This window comes from Oncorhynchus masou, chromosome 1 (assembly GCF_036934945.1).
Source record: "Oncorhynchus masou masou isolate Uvic2021 chromosome 1, UVic_Omas_1.1, whole genome shotgun sequence".
Taxonomy (NCBI): domain Eukaryota; kingdom Metazoa; phylum Chordata; class Actinopteri; order Salmoniformes; family Salmonidae; genus Oncorhynchus; species Oncorhynchus masou.
This window is the reverse complement of record NC_088212.1, coordinates 25372622-25392363: the sequence shown is the minus strand read 5'-3', so window position 1 is coordinate 25392363 and position 19742 is coordinate 25372622. Positions and strand designations below refer to the sequence as shown.

Sequence of the window (19742 nt, the reverse complement as noted above, 5' to 3'; positions counted from 1 at the left end):
TAGATTTTTTTCTATTGTGTCTTGACTGTACGTTTGTTTATTCCATGTGTAACTCTGTGTTGTTGTTTGTATCGCACTGCTTTGCTTTATCTTGGTCAGGTCGCAGTTGTGAATGAGAACTTGTTCTCAACTGGCCTACCTGGTTAAATGAAGGTGAAATAAAAATATATATATGTAGACAGGTGTGTGAGTCCAAATCATGTCCAATCTATTGAATTTACCACAGGACTCCAAACAAGTTGTAGAAACATCTCAAGGATGATCAATGGAAACAGGATGCACCTGAGCTCAATTTCGAATCTTATTGCAAAGGGTCTGAATACTTATGTAAATAAGGTTTAAGTTTTTATTTTTTATTATTTGTAAAAAAATCTAAACCTGATTTTGCTTTGTCTTTATGGGGTAATGTGTGTAGATTGATGAGAATTATATTCATTTAATCCATTTTAGAATAAGTCTATAACACAACAAAATGTGGAAACTACCCAAGTGGTCTGAATACTTTTCGATTGCACTGTATGCACCACACATGCTGAAAGACAAACACAGAGTTCCTTCAGAAAGTATTCACACCCCTTGATTGTTTTCCACCTTTTGTTGTGTTATAGCCTTAATGTGTTACATCCTTTAATGTTTTGTCACTATTATTGCTTTACCTTCCAAACTCGATATATCTGTTTCGCTACCCCCTTCTGGATAATTATGCTACGTGCGTTTGGGAGTTGTCAGCAAATGCACATTTGTGAACCCAACAGTGTTGGAGAAGCTACTCTGAAAATACAGTTCATCAAGAAGTAAATCTACACTAAAGCTTCTCTTTAGAAAAATATAGTTTACCTAACTAAAGTTTCTTTGAAAAATAGTTAACAACATCCAAACTACTTTGATACATTATCATATCTAAATCTAAAATGTCATAGACTGCAAATTGCAAGAATAGATCACTCTGGTCACAATGCTAAGCCAAGGAAAAAAAGGAAGGTTGTACAGAATAAAACTATTCTAAGACATGTTTGCAACAATCCGGTTTGCAACAAGGCACGAAAGTAATCCTGCAAAATATTTGACAAAGCAATTCACTTTTCACCCTGAATACAACGTGTTATGTTTGGGTCAAATTCAATACAACACATTACTAATTACCACTCTCCATATTTTCAAGCATAATGGTGACTGCACCATGTTATGAGTATGCTTGTAATCGTTAAGGACTGGGGAGTTCTTCAGAATAAAAGGAAACGGAATGGAGCTAAGCACTGGCAAAATCCTAGATGAAAACCTGGTTCAGTCTGCTTTCCACTAGACACTGAGAAATTAATTTCAGCAGGACAATAACCTAAAACACAAGATCAAATCTACACTGGAGTTGCTTAACAAGGCAGTGAATGTTCTTGAGTGGCCGAGTTACAGTTGTGACTTAAATCTACTTGAAAATCTATGGCATAACCTGAAAATGGTTATTTAGCAAAGATCAACAACCAATTTGACAGAGCTTAAAGAATTTAGAAAATAATATTGGGCAAATGTTCCACAATTCAGGTGCGGACAGCTCTTAGAGACTTACCCATAAAGACTCACAGCCAGTGGCGACCTGTCATTCATGGCATGTGAGGCAGAGCTTTTTTTTAGTTGCCTGTTTTGCATGTGATTTTGGCATTAATACGTGTCACATATCAGTTTGCAAACAATTTAAAAAAACAACAACATTGAGTTAATAAAGCCGAATACAAACATGGTCTCTTTTTTGCTTTCTTGAGTAAGGCAGCTCCAAAATGCAGGTTTCAGCCGAGCTCAGCGCCTTCTGTGGTGGTGGGGCAGCCAGCGTTATCTAGTTGCGCCGTGATTGGCTCAGAGTTCTGTCACTCATGGGGAAACTACGTCACCCAAAAATCTACTGGGAGAGCTCGACAATTCAAGCCCCTTGGGTGCTGCTATAGCGTTACATTAGAAGTTCCCACCCAAGAAGGCTCAAGGTCATTGGCCACAGATAAAATTACATCAAATCACGTTATATCTACAGTAACTTTGATTGAACTGATCATGTCAACATCATACTTTCATTCTCCATCTGAGGATATGAGTGAGGAGCCAAGTGACTTGGTGTATAGAGAGAAGAGGCCCTAGAAGCAAGTCCTGTGGGACACCAGTAGTGAGAAGACGTGGTGCAGACACAGATCCTCTGCACGTCAACTGCTATGAGCAGCCTGCAGGTAGGATGCAATCCAAGAGTGTGCAGAGCCTGAGATGCCCAGCCCTGAGAGGGTGGAGAGGAGGATCAGATGGTTGATAGTGTCGAAGGCAGCATATAGATCTAGGATGAGAACAGAGCAGAGCCAGCATTGGCAGGGCGGAGAACCTCCGTGACAACGAGAAGAGCAGTCTAGGTTGAGTGACCTGTCTTGACGCCTGACCGGTTAGGGTCAAGAAGATTGATCTAAGAGAGATAGCGAGACAGTTGGTCAGTGACAGCACGCTCAAATGTTTTGTAAAAAAGTGATATCGGCTTTAGAAGGCTTTATGGTGCTTTCAAGACAACTGGGAAATCAAAAAACAAAAACAAAATCGAATCATGACGTCAGTGATTTTCAGGTTGGAATGTCGGAGCTCCGAGTTTCCGACTTGGAATTCCGAGTTGGATGACCGTTCAAAAATATATCCCAGACGGAGCACGTATTTTTCCCAATCAGAGTTCCCAATCAGGTAAACACACAGAGCCACACCAGGTTGTCACCATGACTTGTCTTTTACCTAGGAGGCCTCTCCCTGTTTTAGACTGACAATTTTAAGATATTTAAAATTATTTTTGCAGGTTGTGCTTGAGCACATTCTTTATTCATGAGTTTAAATAATTTATGGACTTTAATGGGCTTGTTATGCTCAGTTTATTATTGCTTTACCTTCCAAACCAGATAACTGTTTCACTACCTCCTTGTGGATAATTGTGCTAAGTGCATTTGGGAGAAGTCAGCAAATACAAATGTGTGATTCAAAAAGTGTTGGGGAAACTACTCTGAAAATATAGTTTACCAAGCTACCAATTACTTCACAATGGTATAAGTTCATCTACACTAAAGCTATCCTTTAGAAAAATATAGTTTACTTAACTATTTTTTCAAAGTAGCTGAATTATTGTAGTTAATCACATCAGTAATGTTAGTTAGTCATATCAGAGCTGTAACTCCGCCCACCGGTGAAGTGGAGCAGAGCATGCTGGGCAATCTCCAGCTCAGAAATCAGCTAGAGAGTAGTCAAGTGAGAGAAAGTTCCAGCCATCCTTGTCTCTTCCCACCAGTTAGCTTTCAATGTGTTAGCCAAGGCCAGTGTGTGTCCTTGTTGACATACCACACACACACACACTTTGGTTGAAGCAAGTTGCCAGATCACTAAGTGCCTTAGCCCATCCATACTACATACACTGTGTGGTGCAGTTTCGTGCCTGTGCATCTTCAGCGTTATTAAACCACCTCAACTGGAATCCTACCTGTCTGTCATCTACGCCCTTACCTTCACACGGTAGCGAACACATAAAGTTAAACCTAACCTAAAGAATATACAGTCCACCAAGTCCTCACTTACAAGTTAACTACATCCAAACTACTTTGTGATAAATTATCATATCTAAATTTGAAATGTCATAGATGACAAATTGCAAGAACAGATCACTCTAGTCAGATGTTAACAGAATTTGTAATTTAGCCAATTAAACACAAACTGTGTTTCAAGTGAGAATTAGGAAGGTCTGATGCCGAAAAAGTAGAAAATTGTCTACTTCACCCATAGATTATTTTTGCAAAAAAGTTGTGGGTAGTTCCAATAGTTAGCTACACCGCTACATGGGGGTAAAAGTTAAATACTACTTAAAACACTACCAAGATTAGAATTTAGTTCAACTACCACCAAGCTACTACAAAATGCACTACTCCCCAACACTGGATTCAGTGCAGAAAAATTATTAACACAACAGTTCAAGAAATAAAAAACATGACACCACAGTTGTATTGTGTATGATTGCAAATTAATTTTCAGGTGAATAGTGAATAGCCAGATCAATGTTGACAACGATCCTAAACTCTACAGCTTAGCTGTATTGTTTCTCTGCCCAAATCATATGTGTCTTATCACAGTCTCCTTATGGAGATGCCTGACATACACTTGAAACAACAGCCTCCTTCAGCCCCCCCCTCTTTGAGCATTGTTATGCTCCAAAAATTGTCACCATGAGGTTGATCACCAAGTGCTGGATTCACTTCTTCCTCTGGTGCATGCAAACAGAGCGGGTTCTGGATGCCTGGCGTATCCTTGTGTAGGTTCTGGCTGCACTGGTGTCTGGGGAGAGCCGGAGGGTCTGCTGGTGCACCAGAGATGTAGTGGAGGTGGCAGAGAGTGACGAGGTAGCGGTGGACAAGTGATCCCGAGGCCTCATCTCCATAGGGACGGCCCCTTCATCTGCTCCCTTCTTCCTCACTCCATGTTTCAACAATCCTGCACTGGAGGTCTGACTGGGATGGACAGAATGAGAGAACAGATGTATTTATGAAAACACTACTAGAATTAATAATACACCCTACATGCTAAGGTAGGATTCCATTTTTGTTGTCCCTGTATTATCTGCAAACATAAATGGTTATGTTCTTTATGTGGTGTTGACTTACAAAGGGCTGTGTTGTACATAGGGGGTGGATTTTAGCTGGCTCTCGCTGGGTGTGTCAGGCAGAGACTGGGTGAATCCACAGCTACTGGGGCAGGTAATCTGTAGAGATTGCAATGTGTTTAATGTTTACAACTGCCCTTATCATTGTTCAAATCAAATCAGGTGTATTCAATGGATCACAACATGCAGTAGTTCTCCAGCAGCAGTTTTGAAGTATCAGCCCCTGAGCCCCTTTCATCAGTTTCCACGGTCAACACACTTTACACTAAAGGAGTAGAACTGTCCCCTGGACTCCTACCTTGGACTCCACCATGGAGGCCCCTCGTTGGGCTCTATCCCTCAGTTTCACCAGGCTACTGTGCAGGGTGCTATTCTCCTGCTCCAGAACCCTAATCCGAACATAGTTAGCCTGTAACTGTTGCTCCATATCCCCCAACACATCCCCTGTGCCTGAGACAGAGTCAAGTCTTAGATTAGAATATGCACAGAGCTGTGACAGGCAGCTTGACATGGTGATAGCATAGTCAACATACTGTAATTGTAACCAGGTCTGTGTGGTAACTATTCAAAACCAAATGTAAGTAAACCCACACTGGCAAACAATACAGAAGTCAACAAAGTCAACATGGTGGGTCAACACAGAAAACACTGGGTTATTTAGGGAAATGAGCGTACTCTGTGGAGATCCCTGAGGCAGGGGGTTGAGCTCTGGGAACGCCACCAGCAGCCTCTCCCTCTGGGCTAACTCCTGCACTTCTCCTCTCAACTGATTCACACTGTCTTTCAGCTCACTCACGTGACTCTCCAGTCTCTGCTTCTCCTGCTGAAGCTCAGAACACAAGGCCTCAGGGAATGCAGAGGCAAGGCAGTTAGTTATACACAAATGATTGTTCTTTGGAAATGAAATAAAGTAATATATATGCTATGCTGAAATATGTATCTGCCCAATGTATGCAAGCAGCACTATAAAATTAACTATATGAAACATTGCTTTGTGGGCTGTCAGGTAGTAATATACCTGTTCTTGGGTGAGCTGGGTTTCAAGTTGGTCCTTCTCCTCTGAGATGTGTGTCAGTCGTTCCTGTAGGTCTGTCTGTCGGTCCTCACTCTTCCCCAACTGTTCCTGAAGCTCCTCACACTCCTGGTCCAGAGCATCCACTCGCTCCAGCAGAGACCTCTGCTTGGCCTGCAGTGACTGTTGAAGACACAGAGTGAGACTGTGCAGTAACAACTCACTTAAAAGACACAAAGCAGTGTTTTTAGATGAAGTCTTTAAAACATTTACTACTACTGCCCCAGGTCTGGTTTCAAGACTGCCCCCATGAGTACCCAACTCCATACATGGTTGTTATACTGACCTCCTGTTGGCGACAAGCATTCTGGTACTTGGATTTCTCCTTGTCAAGTAAGAGCTGAGTAGTGGACAGTTGAGCCTCCAGCACTTGTGTCTTCTCCTCTAATTTACTCCGTGCCTCTTCCTCTACCTGCATGGTCTTCACTTCCTGATGTAGCTCATCTCTCTCACACTCTGACAAAGAAAGGACAATGTTTCGCAGTTTTTCTGTTCACAACAATTAGATAACTTGGGCTCTCTCCTTCTGCTCCTAAAGCATCAGACATGAGGTGGGGGTGTATGTCCTTACCAAGTTTGTGTAACCTTTCTTTTTGCAAACTAATCCTTGCCTTCAGTTTGGAGTTGCTATCCTCCAGGGACACAGTGCCTAAAAGGGACACATTTATATTGTGAATATGATGAAAGCACCTTTACTCTTGAAATGTCCTATTATTTTGTCTCCCTTCAAATATATTGTTGTCAACAAGGTTTCCTCTCTGTCCTCACTTGTTGAGTACTACTGTACCTCTCCTTAGCTCCTCATGTTCTTCCTGCAGTCTCCTCTCTGTCTCCTCCCTGGATACCTGGGCCTCCTGCAGTTTTTGCTCCAGCTGTTTTTTGCCGGCTTGGTGTGTTTCCCTTTCACGCTTCAGTTCCTCTTGTGCTCTATCCAGCTGAGCCCTGAACTCCTCCCGTTCCCTTTCCGCTGCCTGAAGGCTGTTTCTGAGAGGCTGCACTGTGGACCGCACCTCCAGCAGATGCTTACCCATCCGGCCCATGTCCCTGCGCTGCTCTACGGACCACTGGGACACATCTCCTGCAGTCAGACGGCCCTGCTCCAGGGTGTCATCCACAGCCACCAGAAGGCGCTGCAGAGAGGAGGGAAGGCCCTCACTCCGACACAGCTCCACAAGAGCATCACCAGTCTCCCTCAAACTGGACTGGACCTGAGCACAGGCATCACAGGGGACAAGGGATGACACTACTGTCTGGCAACTTACATTACGAGTGTCCGTGGATATATGGGGAAGGCAGGAGGGGATGCTGCTTGCTGTTCTGTGAGTGGGACAGGAGAGGGAGCCATTTAATATTTTCTGTGGAGGACACAATGGAGTGCTTGCTGCTGTTCTTGAGGTACAGTGCTGAGACACTATTGATGGAGACTGTGGACAAAGATCGCTTTTTGTGTTCAGAAGTGAGGATTCTGAAGAAAAAGTTGTATTTTCCTCACATTTTGGAGTTTTGATCACTTCTTGAATATCTTGCTTTGTGCACTGAATAAGAGAGGGGAAACAAAAAATCAAATCAAATTTTATTTGTCACATACACATGGTTAGCAGATGTTAATGCGAGTGTAGTGAAATGCTTGTGCTTCTAGTTCCGACAATGCAGTAATAACCAACAAGTAATCTAACTAACAATTCCAAAACTACTGTCTTATACACAAGTGTAAGGGGATAAAGAATATGTACATAAAGATATATGAATGAGTGATGGTACAGAGCAGCATAGGCAAGATACAGTAGATGGTATTGAGTACAGTATATACATATGAGATGAGTATGTAAACAAAGTGGCATAGTTAAAGTGGCTAGTGATACATGTATTACATAAAGATGCAGTAGATGATAGAGTACAGTATATAAGTATACATATGTGATGAATAATGTAGGGTATGTAAACATTATATTAGGTAGCATTGTTTAAAGTGGCTAGTGATATATTTTACATCATTTCCCATCAATTCCCATTATTAAAGTGGCTGGAGTTGAGTCAGTGTATTGGCAGCAGCCACTCAATGTTAGCGGTTGCTGTTTAACAGTCTGATGGCCTTGAGATAGAAGCTGTTTTTCAGTCTCTCGGTCCCAGCTTTGATGCACCTGTACTGACCTCGCCTTCTGGATGATAGCGGGGTGAACAGGCAGTGGCTCGGGAGGTTGTTGTCCTTGATGATCTTTATGGCCTTCCTGTAACATCGGGTGGTGTAGGTGTCCTGGAGGGCAGGTAATTTGCCCCCGGTGATGCGTTGTGCAGACCTCACTACCCTCTGGAGAGCCTTACGGTTGTGGGCGGAGCAGTTGCCGTACCAGGCGGTGATACAGCCCGCCAGGATGCTCTCGATTGTGCATCTGTAGAAGTTTGTGAGTGCTTTTGGTGACAAGCGAAATTTCTTCAGCCTCCTGAGGTTGAAGAGGCGCTGCTGCGCCTTCTTCACGATGCTGTCTGTGTGAGTGGACCAATTCAGTTTGTCTGTGATGTGTATGCCGAGGAACTTAAAACTTACTACCCTCTCCACTACTGTTCCATCGATGTGGATAGGGGGGTGTTCCCTCTGCTGTTTCCTGAAGTCCACAATCATCTCCTTAGTTTTGTTGACGTTGAGTGTGAGGTTATTTTCCTGACACCACACTCCGAGGGCCCTCACCTCCTCCCTGTAGGCCGTCTCGTCGTTGTTGGTAATCAAGCCTACCACTGTTGTGTCTCCCGCAAACTTGATGATTGAGTTGGAGGCGTGCGTGGCCACGCAGTCGTGGGTGAACAGGGAGTACAGGAGAGGGCTCAGAACGCACCCTTGTGGGGCCCCAGTGTTGAGGATCAGCGGGGTGGAGATGTTGTTGCCTACCCTCACCACCTGGGCGCGGCCCGTCAGGAAGTCCAGTAATCAGTTGCACAGGGCGGGGTCGAGACCCAGGGTCTCGAGCTTGATGACGAGCTTGGAGTGTACTATGGTTTTAAATGCCGAGCTGTAGTCGATGAACAGCATTCTCACATAGGTATTCCTCTTGTCCAGATGGGTTAGGGCAGTGTGCAGTGTGGTTGAGATTGCATCGTCTGTGGACCTATTTGGGCGGTAAGCAAATTGGAGTGGGTCTAGTGTGTCAGGTAGGGTGGAGGTGATATGGTCCTTGACTAGTCTCTCAAAGCACTTCATGATGACGGAAGTGAGTGCTACGGGGCGGTAGTCATTTAGCTCAGTTACCTTAGCTTTCTTGGGAACAGGAACAATGGTGGCCCTCTTGAAGCATGTCATAAGATATGCATTTAGCTATTGTATGTGAAAAATAAACACCAGGTGTGCTTTAAAACTCACCGCCCTCAGGTTGCCAACCTGGATCAAGTTATTCCAATAGTGTCTGACTACAAGGCCAATTGATACACATGGACTTTTTTGCTGAATGTGTTCTCTCTTCTGTCCTAACTTCAACTGCTCTGCATGGGCATTGAAACTTTGCAGCAGGAGCAGCAATCTAGGTGGGAAAAAAAGGATTACAGTCATGTATAATCATTTCCAACTATTCCCTATAGCCACATCAGATCTTTACAATAAGCCATAATGTACAATAACTTACCTGTCAATCACCAACTCCAGCAAAACAATATGTGAATGCTGATTGAATTCCTCTTCCCCATCAACAAAGTCGTATTGTTCTAATAGCGACACCAGGTCCAGATTGCATGAAAGCTTATCTGGGAACTTCCAGGAGGGGAATCGAACTGGGCCTGTCCGAGAGAAGACATCGAGAACAGCACCTTGAAGATCTATTAAATCTCTCCGGAGACTTTCAACGCAGTCCTGACGTCCTAAGAGATGTGTCATATTGACAAGCCTTAGTATCGTGCACTCTTTCTCTCATGGATTGTCTCAAGGCACTTGATGTTGTTGTGCCTTCAGGAAGATGCTGTGACAGAGAGCAGTGCTGAGTTGGATGTTGTCACTTTATTTCCATAGCGACCTGGTAGTAGAACTGCAAATCCCATAACGCTTAGATGTGTTTCCGGAAGTAAAATACCTTCATTCCAGGCAGGTCAACTGACGAACAACGGTCCTATTTGGAAATAGTTTTGTGCAATTAAATCAGTTTCTAGACAAAGCTATAGTACCACAACAAGTAGTGTAATTGTGAAGAGAACGAACCTCACTTTTACGTTTTAACAGATAAGCCAAGCAAGGAATTAACGCAGCCATGCCGCCTGGGCCTGTACAAATTGTTCAACTGGAGCCCAACAACAGGGTAAGATTTGGTACATTCAATCTATCTTTATCAAATCCAAGTGTATTGGTCGCATACACAACTTAGCAAATGTTATAGCGGGAACCGCGTAATGCTTATGTTACTGCTCCTAACAATGCATTACAATGTCAATCGAGTACACAAAAATAATACTAAATAAATAAAGATCAAGAAACTTCTGCACTAATCTAGCTACGTTAGCTAATCAACAACCCAAATAGCACTAACAGTAATCCGAATGGAATCAATAAGCATGTACACCGGATGACACAAATTGTACTAAGAATGGTACTGGTATGAACAGCAGTAGATGAGTTTGACAGGAGACGTTCTCCAATCACAGCAAGCAGTCATTCAACTTGCCATTCACCAGCTTTTCAAGCTTAATAATGTAAAAATACGTTCGGTACTCACCAAAGAGTTTTGCTGAGCAACTACTGCCGTCCCGGCTGGTAGTTATACATATATATATCTAATAAGTCTAAATAAAAAGTTACATGCAACCGAAAAAATGCCTTGTCTGGAAACAATATTATTATTATAATTATAATATTATAATATTAAGTATTGTTTTTTAGCAAGTGCGCATGCACCTCCTGTGATATTATAAATGTAATTAAAATACACGAAGGCTTTTATAGAAATATTACAATCACAGTAAAAAACACTGTATTGTCTAGTTAATCTACTTACATTAAATATTATTGCATTCTGTGTAGAGCTAGTGAAACAACAGATTGATATGATGTTCATATGCTCAGTCATGGAAAAAGTACTCAATTTTCATACTTGAGTAAAAGTAAAGGTACCTTAACAGAAAATGACTCAAGTGAAAGTTACCCAGTAAAATACTGCTTTGAGTAAAAGTCTAAAAGTATCTGGTTTTAAATGTACTTAAGTACAGTGGTAGACACAGTTCTTAATTGTCATACTTCAGTAAAAGTAAATGCTATACATGAAATTCCTTATATTAAGCAAACCAGACGGCACCATTTGCATGTTATTTTTTTATTACAGACAGCAGCAAATCAATTTGTATTTGTTACATACACATGGTTCTACTACAACTACCTTATACACACAAGTGTAAAGGGATAAAGAATGTGTACATAAAGCTATATGAATGAGTGATGGTACAGAACGGCATAGGCAAGATGCAGTAGATGCTATCGAGTACAGTATATGCATATGAGATGAGTAATGTAGGGTATGTAAACATAAAAGTGGCATTGTTTAAAGTGGCTAGTGATACGTGTATTACATAAAGATGGCAAGATGCAGTAGATGATAGAGTACAGTATATACATATGAGATGAGTAATGTAGGGTATGTAAACATTGTATTAAGTGGCATTGTTTAAAGTGGCTAGTGATACATTTTTTGCATCAATTTTCCATTATTAAAGTGGCTATGTTGTCAGCAGCCACTCAATATTAGTGGTGGCTGTTTAACAGTCTGATGGCCTTGAGATAGAAGCTGTTTTTCAGTCTCTCGGTCCCTGCTTTGATGCACCTGAACAGACCTTGCCTTCTGGATGATAGTGGGTGAACAGGCAGTGGCTCGGGTGGTTGTTGTCCTTGATGATTTTTATGGCCTTCCTGTGACATCGGGTGGCATAGGTGTCCTGGAGGGCAGGTAGTTTGCCCCCAGTGATGCGTTGTACAGACCTCACTACCCTCGGGAGAGCCTTGCGGTTGTGGGCGGAGCAGTTGCCTTATCGGGCGGTGATACAGCCCGACAGGGTGCTCTCGATTGTGCATCTGTAAAAAGTTTGTGAGTGCTTTTGGTGACAAGCCGATTTCTTCAGCCTCCTGAGGTTGAAGAGGCGCTGCTGCACCTTCTTCACCACGCTGTCTGTGTGGGCGGACCAATTCAGTTTGTCTGTGATGTGTACGCCGAGGGACTTAACTTTCTACCCTTTCCATTACTGTCCCATCGATGTGGATAGGGGGGTGCTCCCTCTGCTGTTTCCTGAAGTCCACGATCATCTCCTTTGTTTTGTTTATGTTGAGTGTGAGGTTATTTTCCTGACATCACACTCCGAGGGCCCTCACCTCCTCCCTGTAGGCCGTCTCGTCGCTGTTGGTAATCAAGCCTACCACTGTAGTGTCGTGCGCAAACTTGATGATTGAGTTGGAGGCGTGCATGGCCACGCAGTCGTGGTTGAACAGGGAGTACAGAAGAGGGCTCAGAACGCACCCTTGTGGGGCCCCAGTGTTGAGGATCAACGGGGTGGAGATGTTGTTACCTACCCTCACCACCTGGGGGCGGCCTGTCAGGAAGTCCAGTACCCAGTTGCACAGAGCGGGGTGGAGACCCAGGGACTCGAGTTTGGAGGGTACTATGGTGTTAAATGCTGAGCTGTAGTCGATGAACAGCATTCTCACATAGGTCTTCCTCTTGTCCAGATGGGTTAGTGCAGTGTGGTTGCGATTGCGTCGTCTGTGTACCTATTGGGGCGGTAAGCAAATTGGGGTGGGTCTAGTGTGTCAGGTAGGGTGGAGGTGATATGGTCCTTGACTAGTCTCTCAAAGCACTTCATTCCAATTTGTAAGTCGCTCTGGATAAGAGCGTCTGCCAAATGACTTAAATGTAAAATGATGACGGAAGTGAGTGCTACGGGGCGGTAGTTGTTTAGTTCAGTTACCTTAGCTTTCTTGGGAACAGGAACAATGGTGGCCCTCTTGAAGCATGTGGGGACAGCAGACTGGGATAAGGATTGATTGAATATGTCCGTAAACACACCAGCCAGCTGGTCTGCGCATGCTCTAAGGACGCAGCTGGGGATGCCGTCTGGGCCTGCTTCCTTGCGTGGGTTAACACGTTTAAATGTTTTACTCACATCGATTGCAGTGAAGGAGAGTCCGCAGGTTTTGGTAGCGGGCCATGTCAGTGGCACTGTATTGTCCTCAAAGCGAGCAAAGAAGTTGTTTAGTCTGTCTGGGAGCAAGGCATCGTGGTCCGCGACGGGGCTGATTTTCTTTTTGTAATCCGTGATTGACTGTAGACCCTGCCACATACCTCCTGTGTCTGAGCCGTTGAATTGCGACTCTACTTTGTGTCTATACTGACGCTTAGCTTGTTTGATTGCCTGGCGGAGGGAATAGCCGCACTGTTTGTATTATGTCATGTTACCGGTCACCTTGCCCTGGTTAAAAGCAGTGGTTCGCGCTTTCAGTTTTGAGCGACTGCTGCCATCAATCCACGGTTTCTGGTTTGGGAATGTTTTAATAGTTGCTGTGGGTACGACATCGCCAATGCACTTGCTAATGAACTCGCTCACCAAATCATGTTGTTGTTGTTGGACGCAATGCAGAACTTATCCCAATCCACGTGATCGAAGCAATCTTGAAGCGTGGAATCAGATTGGTCAGACCAGCGTTGAACAAACCTGAGAGCGGGAGCTTCCTGTTTTAGTCTCTGTCTATAGGCTGGGAGCAACAAAATGGAGTCGTGGTCCTCTTTTCGAAAGGAGTGCGGGGGAGGGCCTTATATGCGTCGCGGAAGTTAGAATTACAATGATCCAGGGTTTTACCAGCCCTAGTAGCACAATCGATATGCTGATAGAATTTAGGGAGTCTTGTTTTCAGATTAGCCTTGTTAAAATCCCCAGCTACAATGAATACAGCCTCAGGATATGTGGTTTCCAGTTTACATAGAGTCAAATAAAGTTTTTCAGGGCCATCGATGTGTCTGCTTGGGGGGGAATATATGCGGCTGTGATTATAATCGAAGAGAATTCTCTTGGTAGATAATGCGGTCGACATTTGATTGTAAGGAATTCTAAGTCAGGTGAACAGAAGGACTTGAGTTCCTGTATGTTGTTATGATCACACCATGTCTCTTTAATCATAAGGCATACCCCCCCGTCCCTCTTCTTACCAGAAAGATGCTTGTTTCTGTCGGCGCGATGCGTGAATAAACCAACTGGCTGTACCGACTCCGATAGCGTGTCTTGAGTGAGCCATGTTTCCTTGAAGCAAAGAACGTTACAGTCTCTGATGTCTTTCTGGATTGCTACCCTTGCTCGGATTCCATCAACCTTGTTGTCAAGAGACTGGACATTGGCAAGTAGTATGCTCGGGGGCGGTGCGCGACGTGCCCGTCTCCGGAGCCTGACCAGAAGACCGTTTCGTTTGCCCCTTTTACGGCGACATTGTTTTAGTTCACTGGCTGGGATCCGATCCATTGTCCTGGGTGGTGGGCAAAATACAGGATCCGCTTCGAGAAAGTCGCATTCCTGGTCGTAATGATGGTGAGTTGACGTTGCTCTTATATTCAGTAGTTCCTCCTGACTATGTAATGAAACCTAAGATTACATGGGGTGCCAATGTAAGAAATAACACTTAAAAAAAAACAAAATACTGCATAGTTTCCTAGGAACGTGAAGTGAGGCGGCCATCTCTGTCGGCACACTCCAACAATCAGACATCGTTTGCTAACACAGTATGTGTGTTTCGTGAGTCCGCAAGATCAGAGGCAGTAGGGATGACAACTCATTATATTGACAGGAGCCATCATTCTGTCCTGCTTTAGCATTCAAAATGTAACGAGTACTTTTAGGTGTCAGGGAAAATGTATGGAGTAAGAAGTACATAATTTTCTTTAGGAATGTAGTGGAGTAAAGGTAGAAGTTGTCAAATATAAATCGTAATGTACCAATACCCCAAAAAACTACTAAGTAGTACTTAAAGTATTTTTACTTAAGTACTTTACACCACTGCATATGCTGTGATAAAATCAATTACCTTTCCTGCTGCTGGATCAGCCGACCTGTGCAAAGCTGCAGAAAGGAAGGGGTGAACCTCTCGCCAAAATCTGTCTAAAATAAGCCTAATGTGTTTTCTATGGGCTTATTTTGGACCTAAGTTTGTTGCCCGCCTTTGGGACAATGACTCATGTTTAGATTGGAGACATGATCATCTCATATATACATCTCTCTAATAAGCCAGGTAGCCTCGGATGCCTCAACATGATCAACATGACAATGTTTGTAAAGCCTCACGAGACAGGTAATTTCTGCATTATATATTGTTTCAACAGGCAGATGAGTCAAAAGAGGAAACCCCAGCAACGAAACCCATAGTTGGGATCATCTATCCACCTCCTGAGGTCCGAAACATCGTCGACAAGACTGCCAGTTTTGTAGCCAGGTCGGTTTTTCAGTCTCATTCTCAGTCGTGTTTTTATAAAATTGTATGACCTCATATTGCAATGGTCATGCATCCTTTTCCTTCCATTAATTCTCAGGAATGGACCAGAGTTCGAGGCAAGGATCCGTCAGAATGAGATCAACAACCCAAAGTTTAACTTCCTGAACCCCAACGACCCATACCATGCTTACTACCGCCACAAAGTCAATGAATTCAAGGAGGGCAAGGGCCAGGAGCCGTCTGCGGCCGTACCAAAGGTCATGCAGCAGCAGGCCCTGCAGAACTCACAGCAGCTTCCTCAAAAGGTGTGCCTTCCTAGGCATTCTCTGTTTTTTTTCTATCGATTTATAAATCACTGATTGTCATTACACTGTAAAGTGTAAGACATGATTGATGCCTAAAAAGAGCTATTCTAAGTTCTGGTTTCCTTTACCGGTAGGTGCAGGCCCAGGTGATTCATGAGACAGTGGTGCCAAAGGAGCCTCCACCTGAGTTTGAGTTCATTGCTGACCCTCCTTCAATCTCAGCATTCGACCTGGATGTTGTCAAGCTGACCGCCCAGTTTGTTGCTCGCAACGGGCGCCAGTTCCTCACACAGCTCATGCAGAAAGAACAGCGAAACTACCAGTTTGACTTCCTGCGACCTCAACACAGCCTCTTCAACTACTTCACCAAGCTGGTGGAGCAGTACACTAAGGTACAGCGTCATACCAATTATTATTGATTGTGGTATATACCTTGTTGAAATATATCATTACATTTTATTTTTATTTATTTGTACCTTTATTTAACTTGGCAAGTCAGTTAAGAACAAATTCCTATTTTCAATGACGGCCTAGAAACAGTGGGTTAATTGCCTGTTCAGGGGCAGAACGACATATGTTTACCTTGTCAGCTCGGGGATTCGATCTTGCACCCTTTTGGATACAAGTCCAACCCTCTAACCACTAGGCTACCTGCCGCCCATCATAATAATTTGTCTTGTTTGTAGTATAACATGTCTTCAGCTGGTTGTGTTGTGATGCCACCCTGTGTTTGTCTTGGGTCATTTCCCACCTAGATTCTGATCCCTCCTAAGGGACTTCTGATAAAGCTGAAAAGAGAGTCTGAGAACCCCAGGGAGGTGCTGGACCAGGTATGTCCCTGAAGCTTTGATGTCAGGTTTGCCCACCATAAGCTCTTGAAATGGCCATAGTCTATAATTCCAAGCATTAACAGTTTATCACCTGGCTTTACCAACAGGTGAGGTACCGTGTTGAATGGGCGAAGTTCCAGGAGCGTGAAAGGAAGAAGGAGGAGGAGGAGCGGGAGAAAGAACGTGTGTCCTACGCCCAAATTGACTGGCATGACTTTGTAGTGGTGGAGACCGTGGACTTTCAGCCTAATGAACAAGGTAGAGAAATGAACTGTCAGCCAGACAAATTAATATGAATAGATAGTTCATTTTCGGTTCCTGAGAGATTGTTTTCCACCGCCTGTGTCACTAGTTTTGTAATGATGGTGTTATGACTTGTGTTCCAACAGGCCACTTCCCCCCACCCACCACACCTGAGGAGCTGGGAGCTCGCATCCTGACCCAGGAGCGTTATGACAAGTTTGGAGAGAGTGAGGAGGTGGAGATGGAGGTTGAAAGTGAGGATGAGGAGGACGATGAGCGGGAGGAGCGGGATGATGGGCGTCCCACACAGCCTGATCAGGACACACAGCTGCAAGACATGGATGAGGTTAGTAGACAGACCTGTTTCAGTATACACACATAACAGTAGGATGTCATTAACTTATTAGCTTATTACTCCTTAACAGAGTTACTGATTGAACATTAATGTAATATTACTATTATTAGGAAATAGTGTAATCAATGTAGAGTCACATGAGTCTTTGATGCCTTCTGCCCAGGGTTCTGATGACGAGGAAGATGGCAAGGCACCATTGCCCCCAGACAACCCCATGCCACCCCCACTGCCCCCTACTCCAGACCAGGTCATTATCCGCAAGGACTATGACCCCAAAGGTGAGAGAGATTCCATCATCAGGACCTAAACACCCCTTATGCTAGATGTTTTAATATCATGTATGACAATAAAGGTCAGGAAAATACATGCATGTTCTTCATTTGCCCTTACATTTGATACATTTTTCTTGCCCTGTAGCCTCCAAGCCACAGCCTCCAGCCAAGACTCTGGATGAGTACCTCATCTCTCCCATCACGGGTGAGAGGATTCAAGCCAGTAAGATGCAGGAGCACATGCGCATTGGGCTACTGGATCCCCGCTGGCTGGAGCAGAGGGACCGGGGCATCAGAGAGAGGCAAATCGAGGACGAGGTTTACGCCCCTGGCATGGATATTGAGAGCAGCCTGAAACAGTTGGCTGAGAGGCGTACTGATATCTTTGGCGTGGAGGAGACAGCCATCGGTAAGAAGATTGGAGAAGAGGAGATCCAGAAGCCTGAGGAGAAGGTGAGTGCAAGTGGAGAGGGAATAGCCATTTGTTTTCTTTTTGTGTAAAATAAATGTCTAAGAGGAATCGATTACTAGTCATTAGGTTATAATCTCTAACTTAATTTCGTTGTCATTATGTGGTCAGAGTTTTTACTTAACGCACCTTCCTTCCTTAGGTGACCTGGGATGGGCACTCTGGCAGCATGGCACGTACTCAGCAAGCAGCACAGGCCAACATCACCCTACAGGAGCAAATTGAGGCCATTCACAAGGCCAAGGGACTGGTGCAGGAGGATGAAAGCAAAGAGAAGATTGGACCAAGCAAGCCTGAGCTTTACCATCATCATCAATCACCCCTCATCTCCTCTGCCCCCCTTCTGCCCAAACCCAGCCCTCCAATGAACACGATGGCTCGGGCCCCTCCTTCCGCAAGTTGCTTTCTTGTTCAATAGAAGTGTTAAAGCATTTATGTAACATTAATTTGTCAATATATAAGGTTGACTTGTCTATTCTTCCTTGTGAATCACGCAGATGCTGCCCCCTGTACGCACCACTCTCCTGTCAGCTGTGCCTGTGATTCCACGGCCCCCCATGGCCCCTGTGCAGATGCGCCTGGCCCCAGGGCAGGTTCTAACACCCATGCCTCCCATGATGCATGCTCCCCGCATCAACGTGGTACCCATGCCCCAACCACCTCACATGATGGCCCCCAGACCACCCCCCATGGTGGTACCAACTTGTAAGAGATCATTGCTATACTATTCCCACAGTGTTAAATACTTTGAAATCCAATGAATGACTTCAGAAATATGCAGTGCAACAAATTACTTTATTTACTATTTTTAAGCATGTTATTGATAGATTGACTGATTTTAAATCTTCTTTCCTGTCCAGCATTTGTCCCTGCCCCTCCTGTTCCGCAGCCCCCCCGCCCTGACCCTCAGCCACCTTCCCACCCACCCCCACGCCATGATGATGAGCCTGTCACCAAGAAGATGAAGACAGAGGACAACCTTATACCAGAGGAGGATTTCCTCCGCATATACAAGGTTTGTTGGCCTATTAAATATCATTGAATAATAGCAAAATGAGGTAGTGTGAATGATCCACGGCTGTATTTTTATATGCCATGTTGGTCATCAAATGCTTGCTGTTGGTAGTTCTGTATATTGACATGTAAAGGTTATTCTACTGTATATTATTTTATAGGGTTCAGTGTCGGTCAAAGTACAAGTTCCCAACATGCAGGACAAGACGGAATGGAAGCTAAGTGGACAAGCGCTCAACTTCACTGTCCCACTCACAGATCAGGTATGTTAGTAGTTCACCTACCATTCCACTCTCCCTTTTACCAATACAGTATATATTCTCATGCGTGCACGTCCATGAAGTCAAATTTTCTGGAATATTTCACATTTCTGAACTTCCCATTCTATCTCACCACAGGTATCTGTTATTAAAGTCAAAATCCATGAAGCCACTGGCATGCCAGCTGGAAAACAAAAGCTACAGTATGAGGTAAGCATTGTTGTTTCCATTTCAATAATTGTATGTGTAAATGTAAACTGACATGACTGGTTATCATTGGAGTCATTTACATCTATCACTTCTACTACAGGGAATTTTCATCAAAGATTCCAACTCGCTGGCCTACTACAACATGAACAACGGTTCAGTTATACACCTGGCACTGAAGGAGAGAGGTGGGAGAAAGAAGTGAACATCCCCTCAACAGGTTTCTCTGCCATACACAGCCAGTTTGCGACATTTTGTAATTTACCTCCAAGTAATTATTATAATGTCCGAAAAATTGGGGTAAATGAGCAACTTTATCAGAGCAGTTCTTTCAAATGATTTATGTCCTTTGTTGGTCATACCAATTGTAAAGAATGCTTGAGGCGTAGTCTATAAATAACCTATAATTAGTTTTGGTTTCGTATTTTAAGCGTTGATTCTTTTCTAAATGTTAATTGTATTGTTTAAGGGGATTGTATGCATGCAGGTGGTTTCTGTCCAGATTTTCCAGCCCATGTCAGTCCATCAAATAAAGTCATAAAATTTCACCATTGTCATTTGAGTGGGTTCAGTATTTTGAATGGGGGCATACTGTCATGGTGTGCAACTGGGATATGCAGCTCAAAATATTGAGTAA

General features: G+C 43.9%; 2 protein-coding genes across 4 annotated transcripts; one reads left to right on the top strand and one right to left on the bottom strand.

The window, feature by feature from the left end:
* Window positions 1–3988: 3988 nt before the first annotated feature.
* ccdc157 (coiled-coil domain containing 157) lies at window positions 3989–9767 on the bottom strand. 2 transcript variants are annotated; one of them, XM_064966899.1, is made up of 10 exons: window positions 9335–9767; window positions 9076–9232; window positions 6511–7258; window positions 6295–6372; window positions 6010–6179; window positions 5670–5846; window positions 5327–5495; window positions 4950–5101; window positions 4653–4750; window positions 3989–4499 (listed from the first exon to the last, which is right to left on the bottom strand). In XM_064966899.1, exons 1-10 carry the CDS (start codon window positions 9580–9582, stop codon window positions 4244–4246), a joined length of 2253 nt encoding a protein of 750 aa, XP_064822971.1. In that variant the 5' UTR covers window positions 9583–9767; the 3' UTR covers window positions 3989–4243. The 2 variants fall into 2 exon arrangements, with proteins under 2 accessions (XP_064822971.1, XP_064822979.1); XM_064966907.1 differs by having other exon boundaries at window positions 5327–5474.
* On the top strand, window positions 9752–19658 carry LOC135540299 (splicing factor 3A subunit 1-like). 2 transcript variants are annotated; one of them, XM_064966889.1, is made up of 15 exons: window positions 9752–9997; window positions 15041–15150; window positions 15248–15455; window positions 15596–15847; window positions 16211–16285; window positions 16393–16543; window positions 16675–16874; window positions 17047–17161; window positions 17301–17608; window positions 17767–18018; window positions 18122–18329; window positions 18485–18639; window positions 18800–18901; window positions 19037–19108; window positions 19209–19658. In XM_064966889.1, the coding sequence occupies exons 1-15, from the start codon at window positions 9950–9952 to the stop codon at window positions 19308–19310; spliced, it is 2358 nt and encodes a 785-aa protein (XP_064822961.1). In that variant the 5' UTR covers window positions 9752–9949; the 3' UTR covers window positions 19311–19658. The 2 variants fall into 2 exon arrangements, with proteins under 2 accessions (XP_064822961.1, XP_064822953.1); XM_064966881.1 differs by having other exon boundaries at window positions 15590–15847.
* Window positions 19659–19742: the final 84 nt, after the last annotated feature.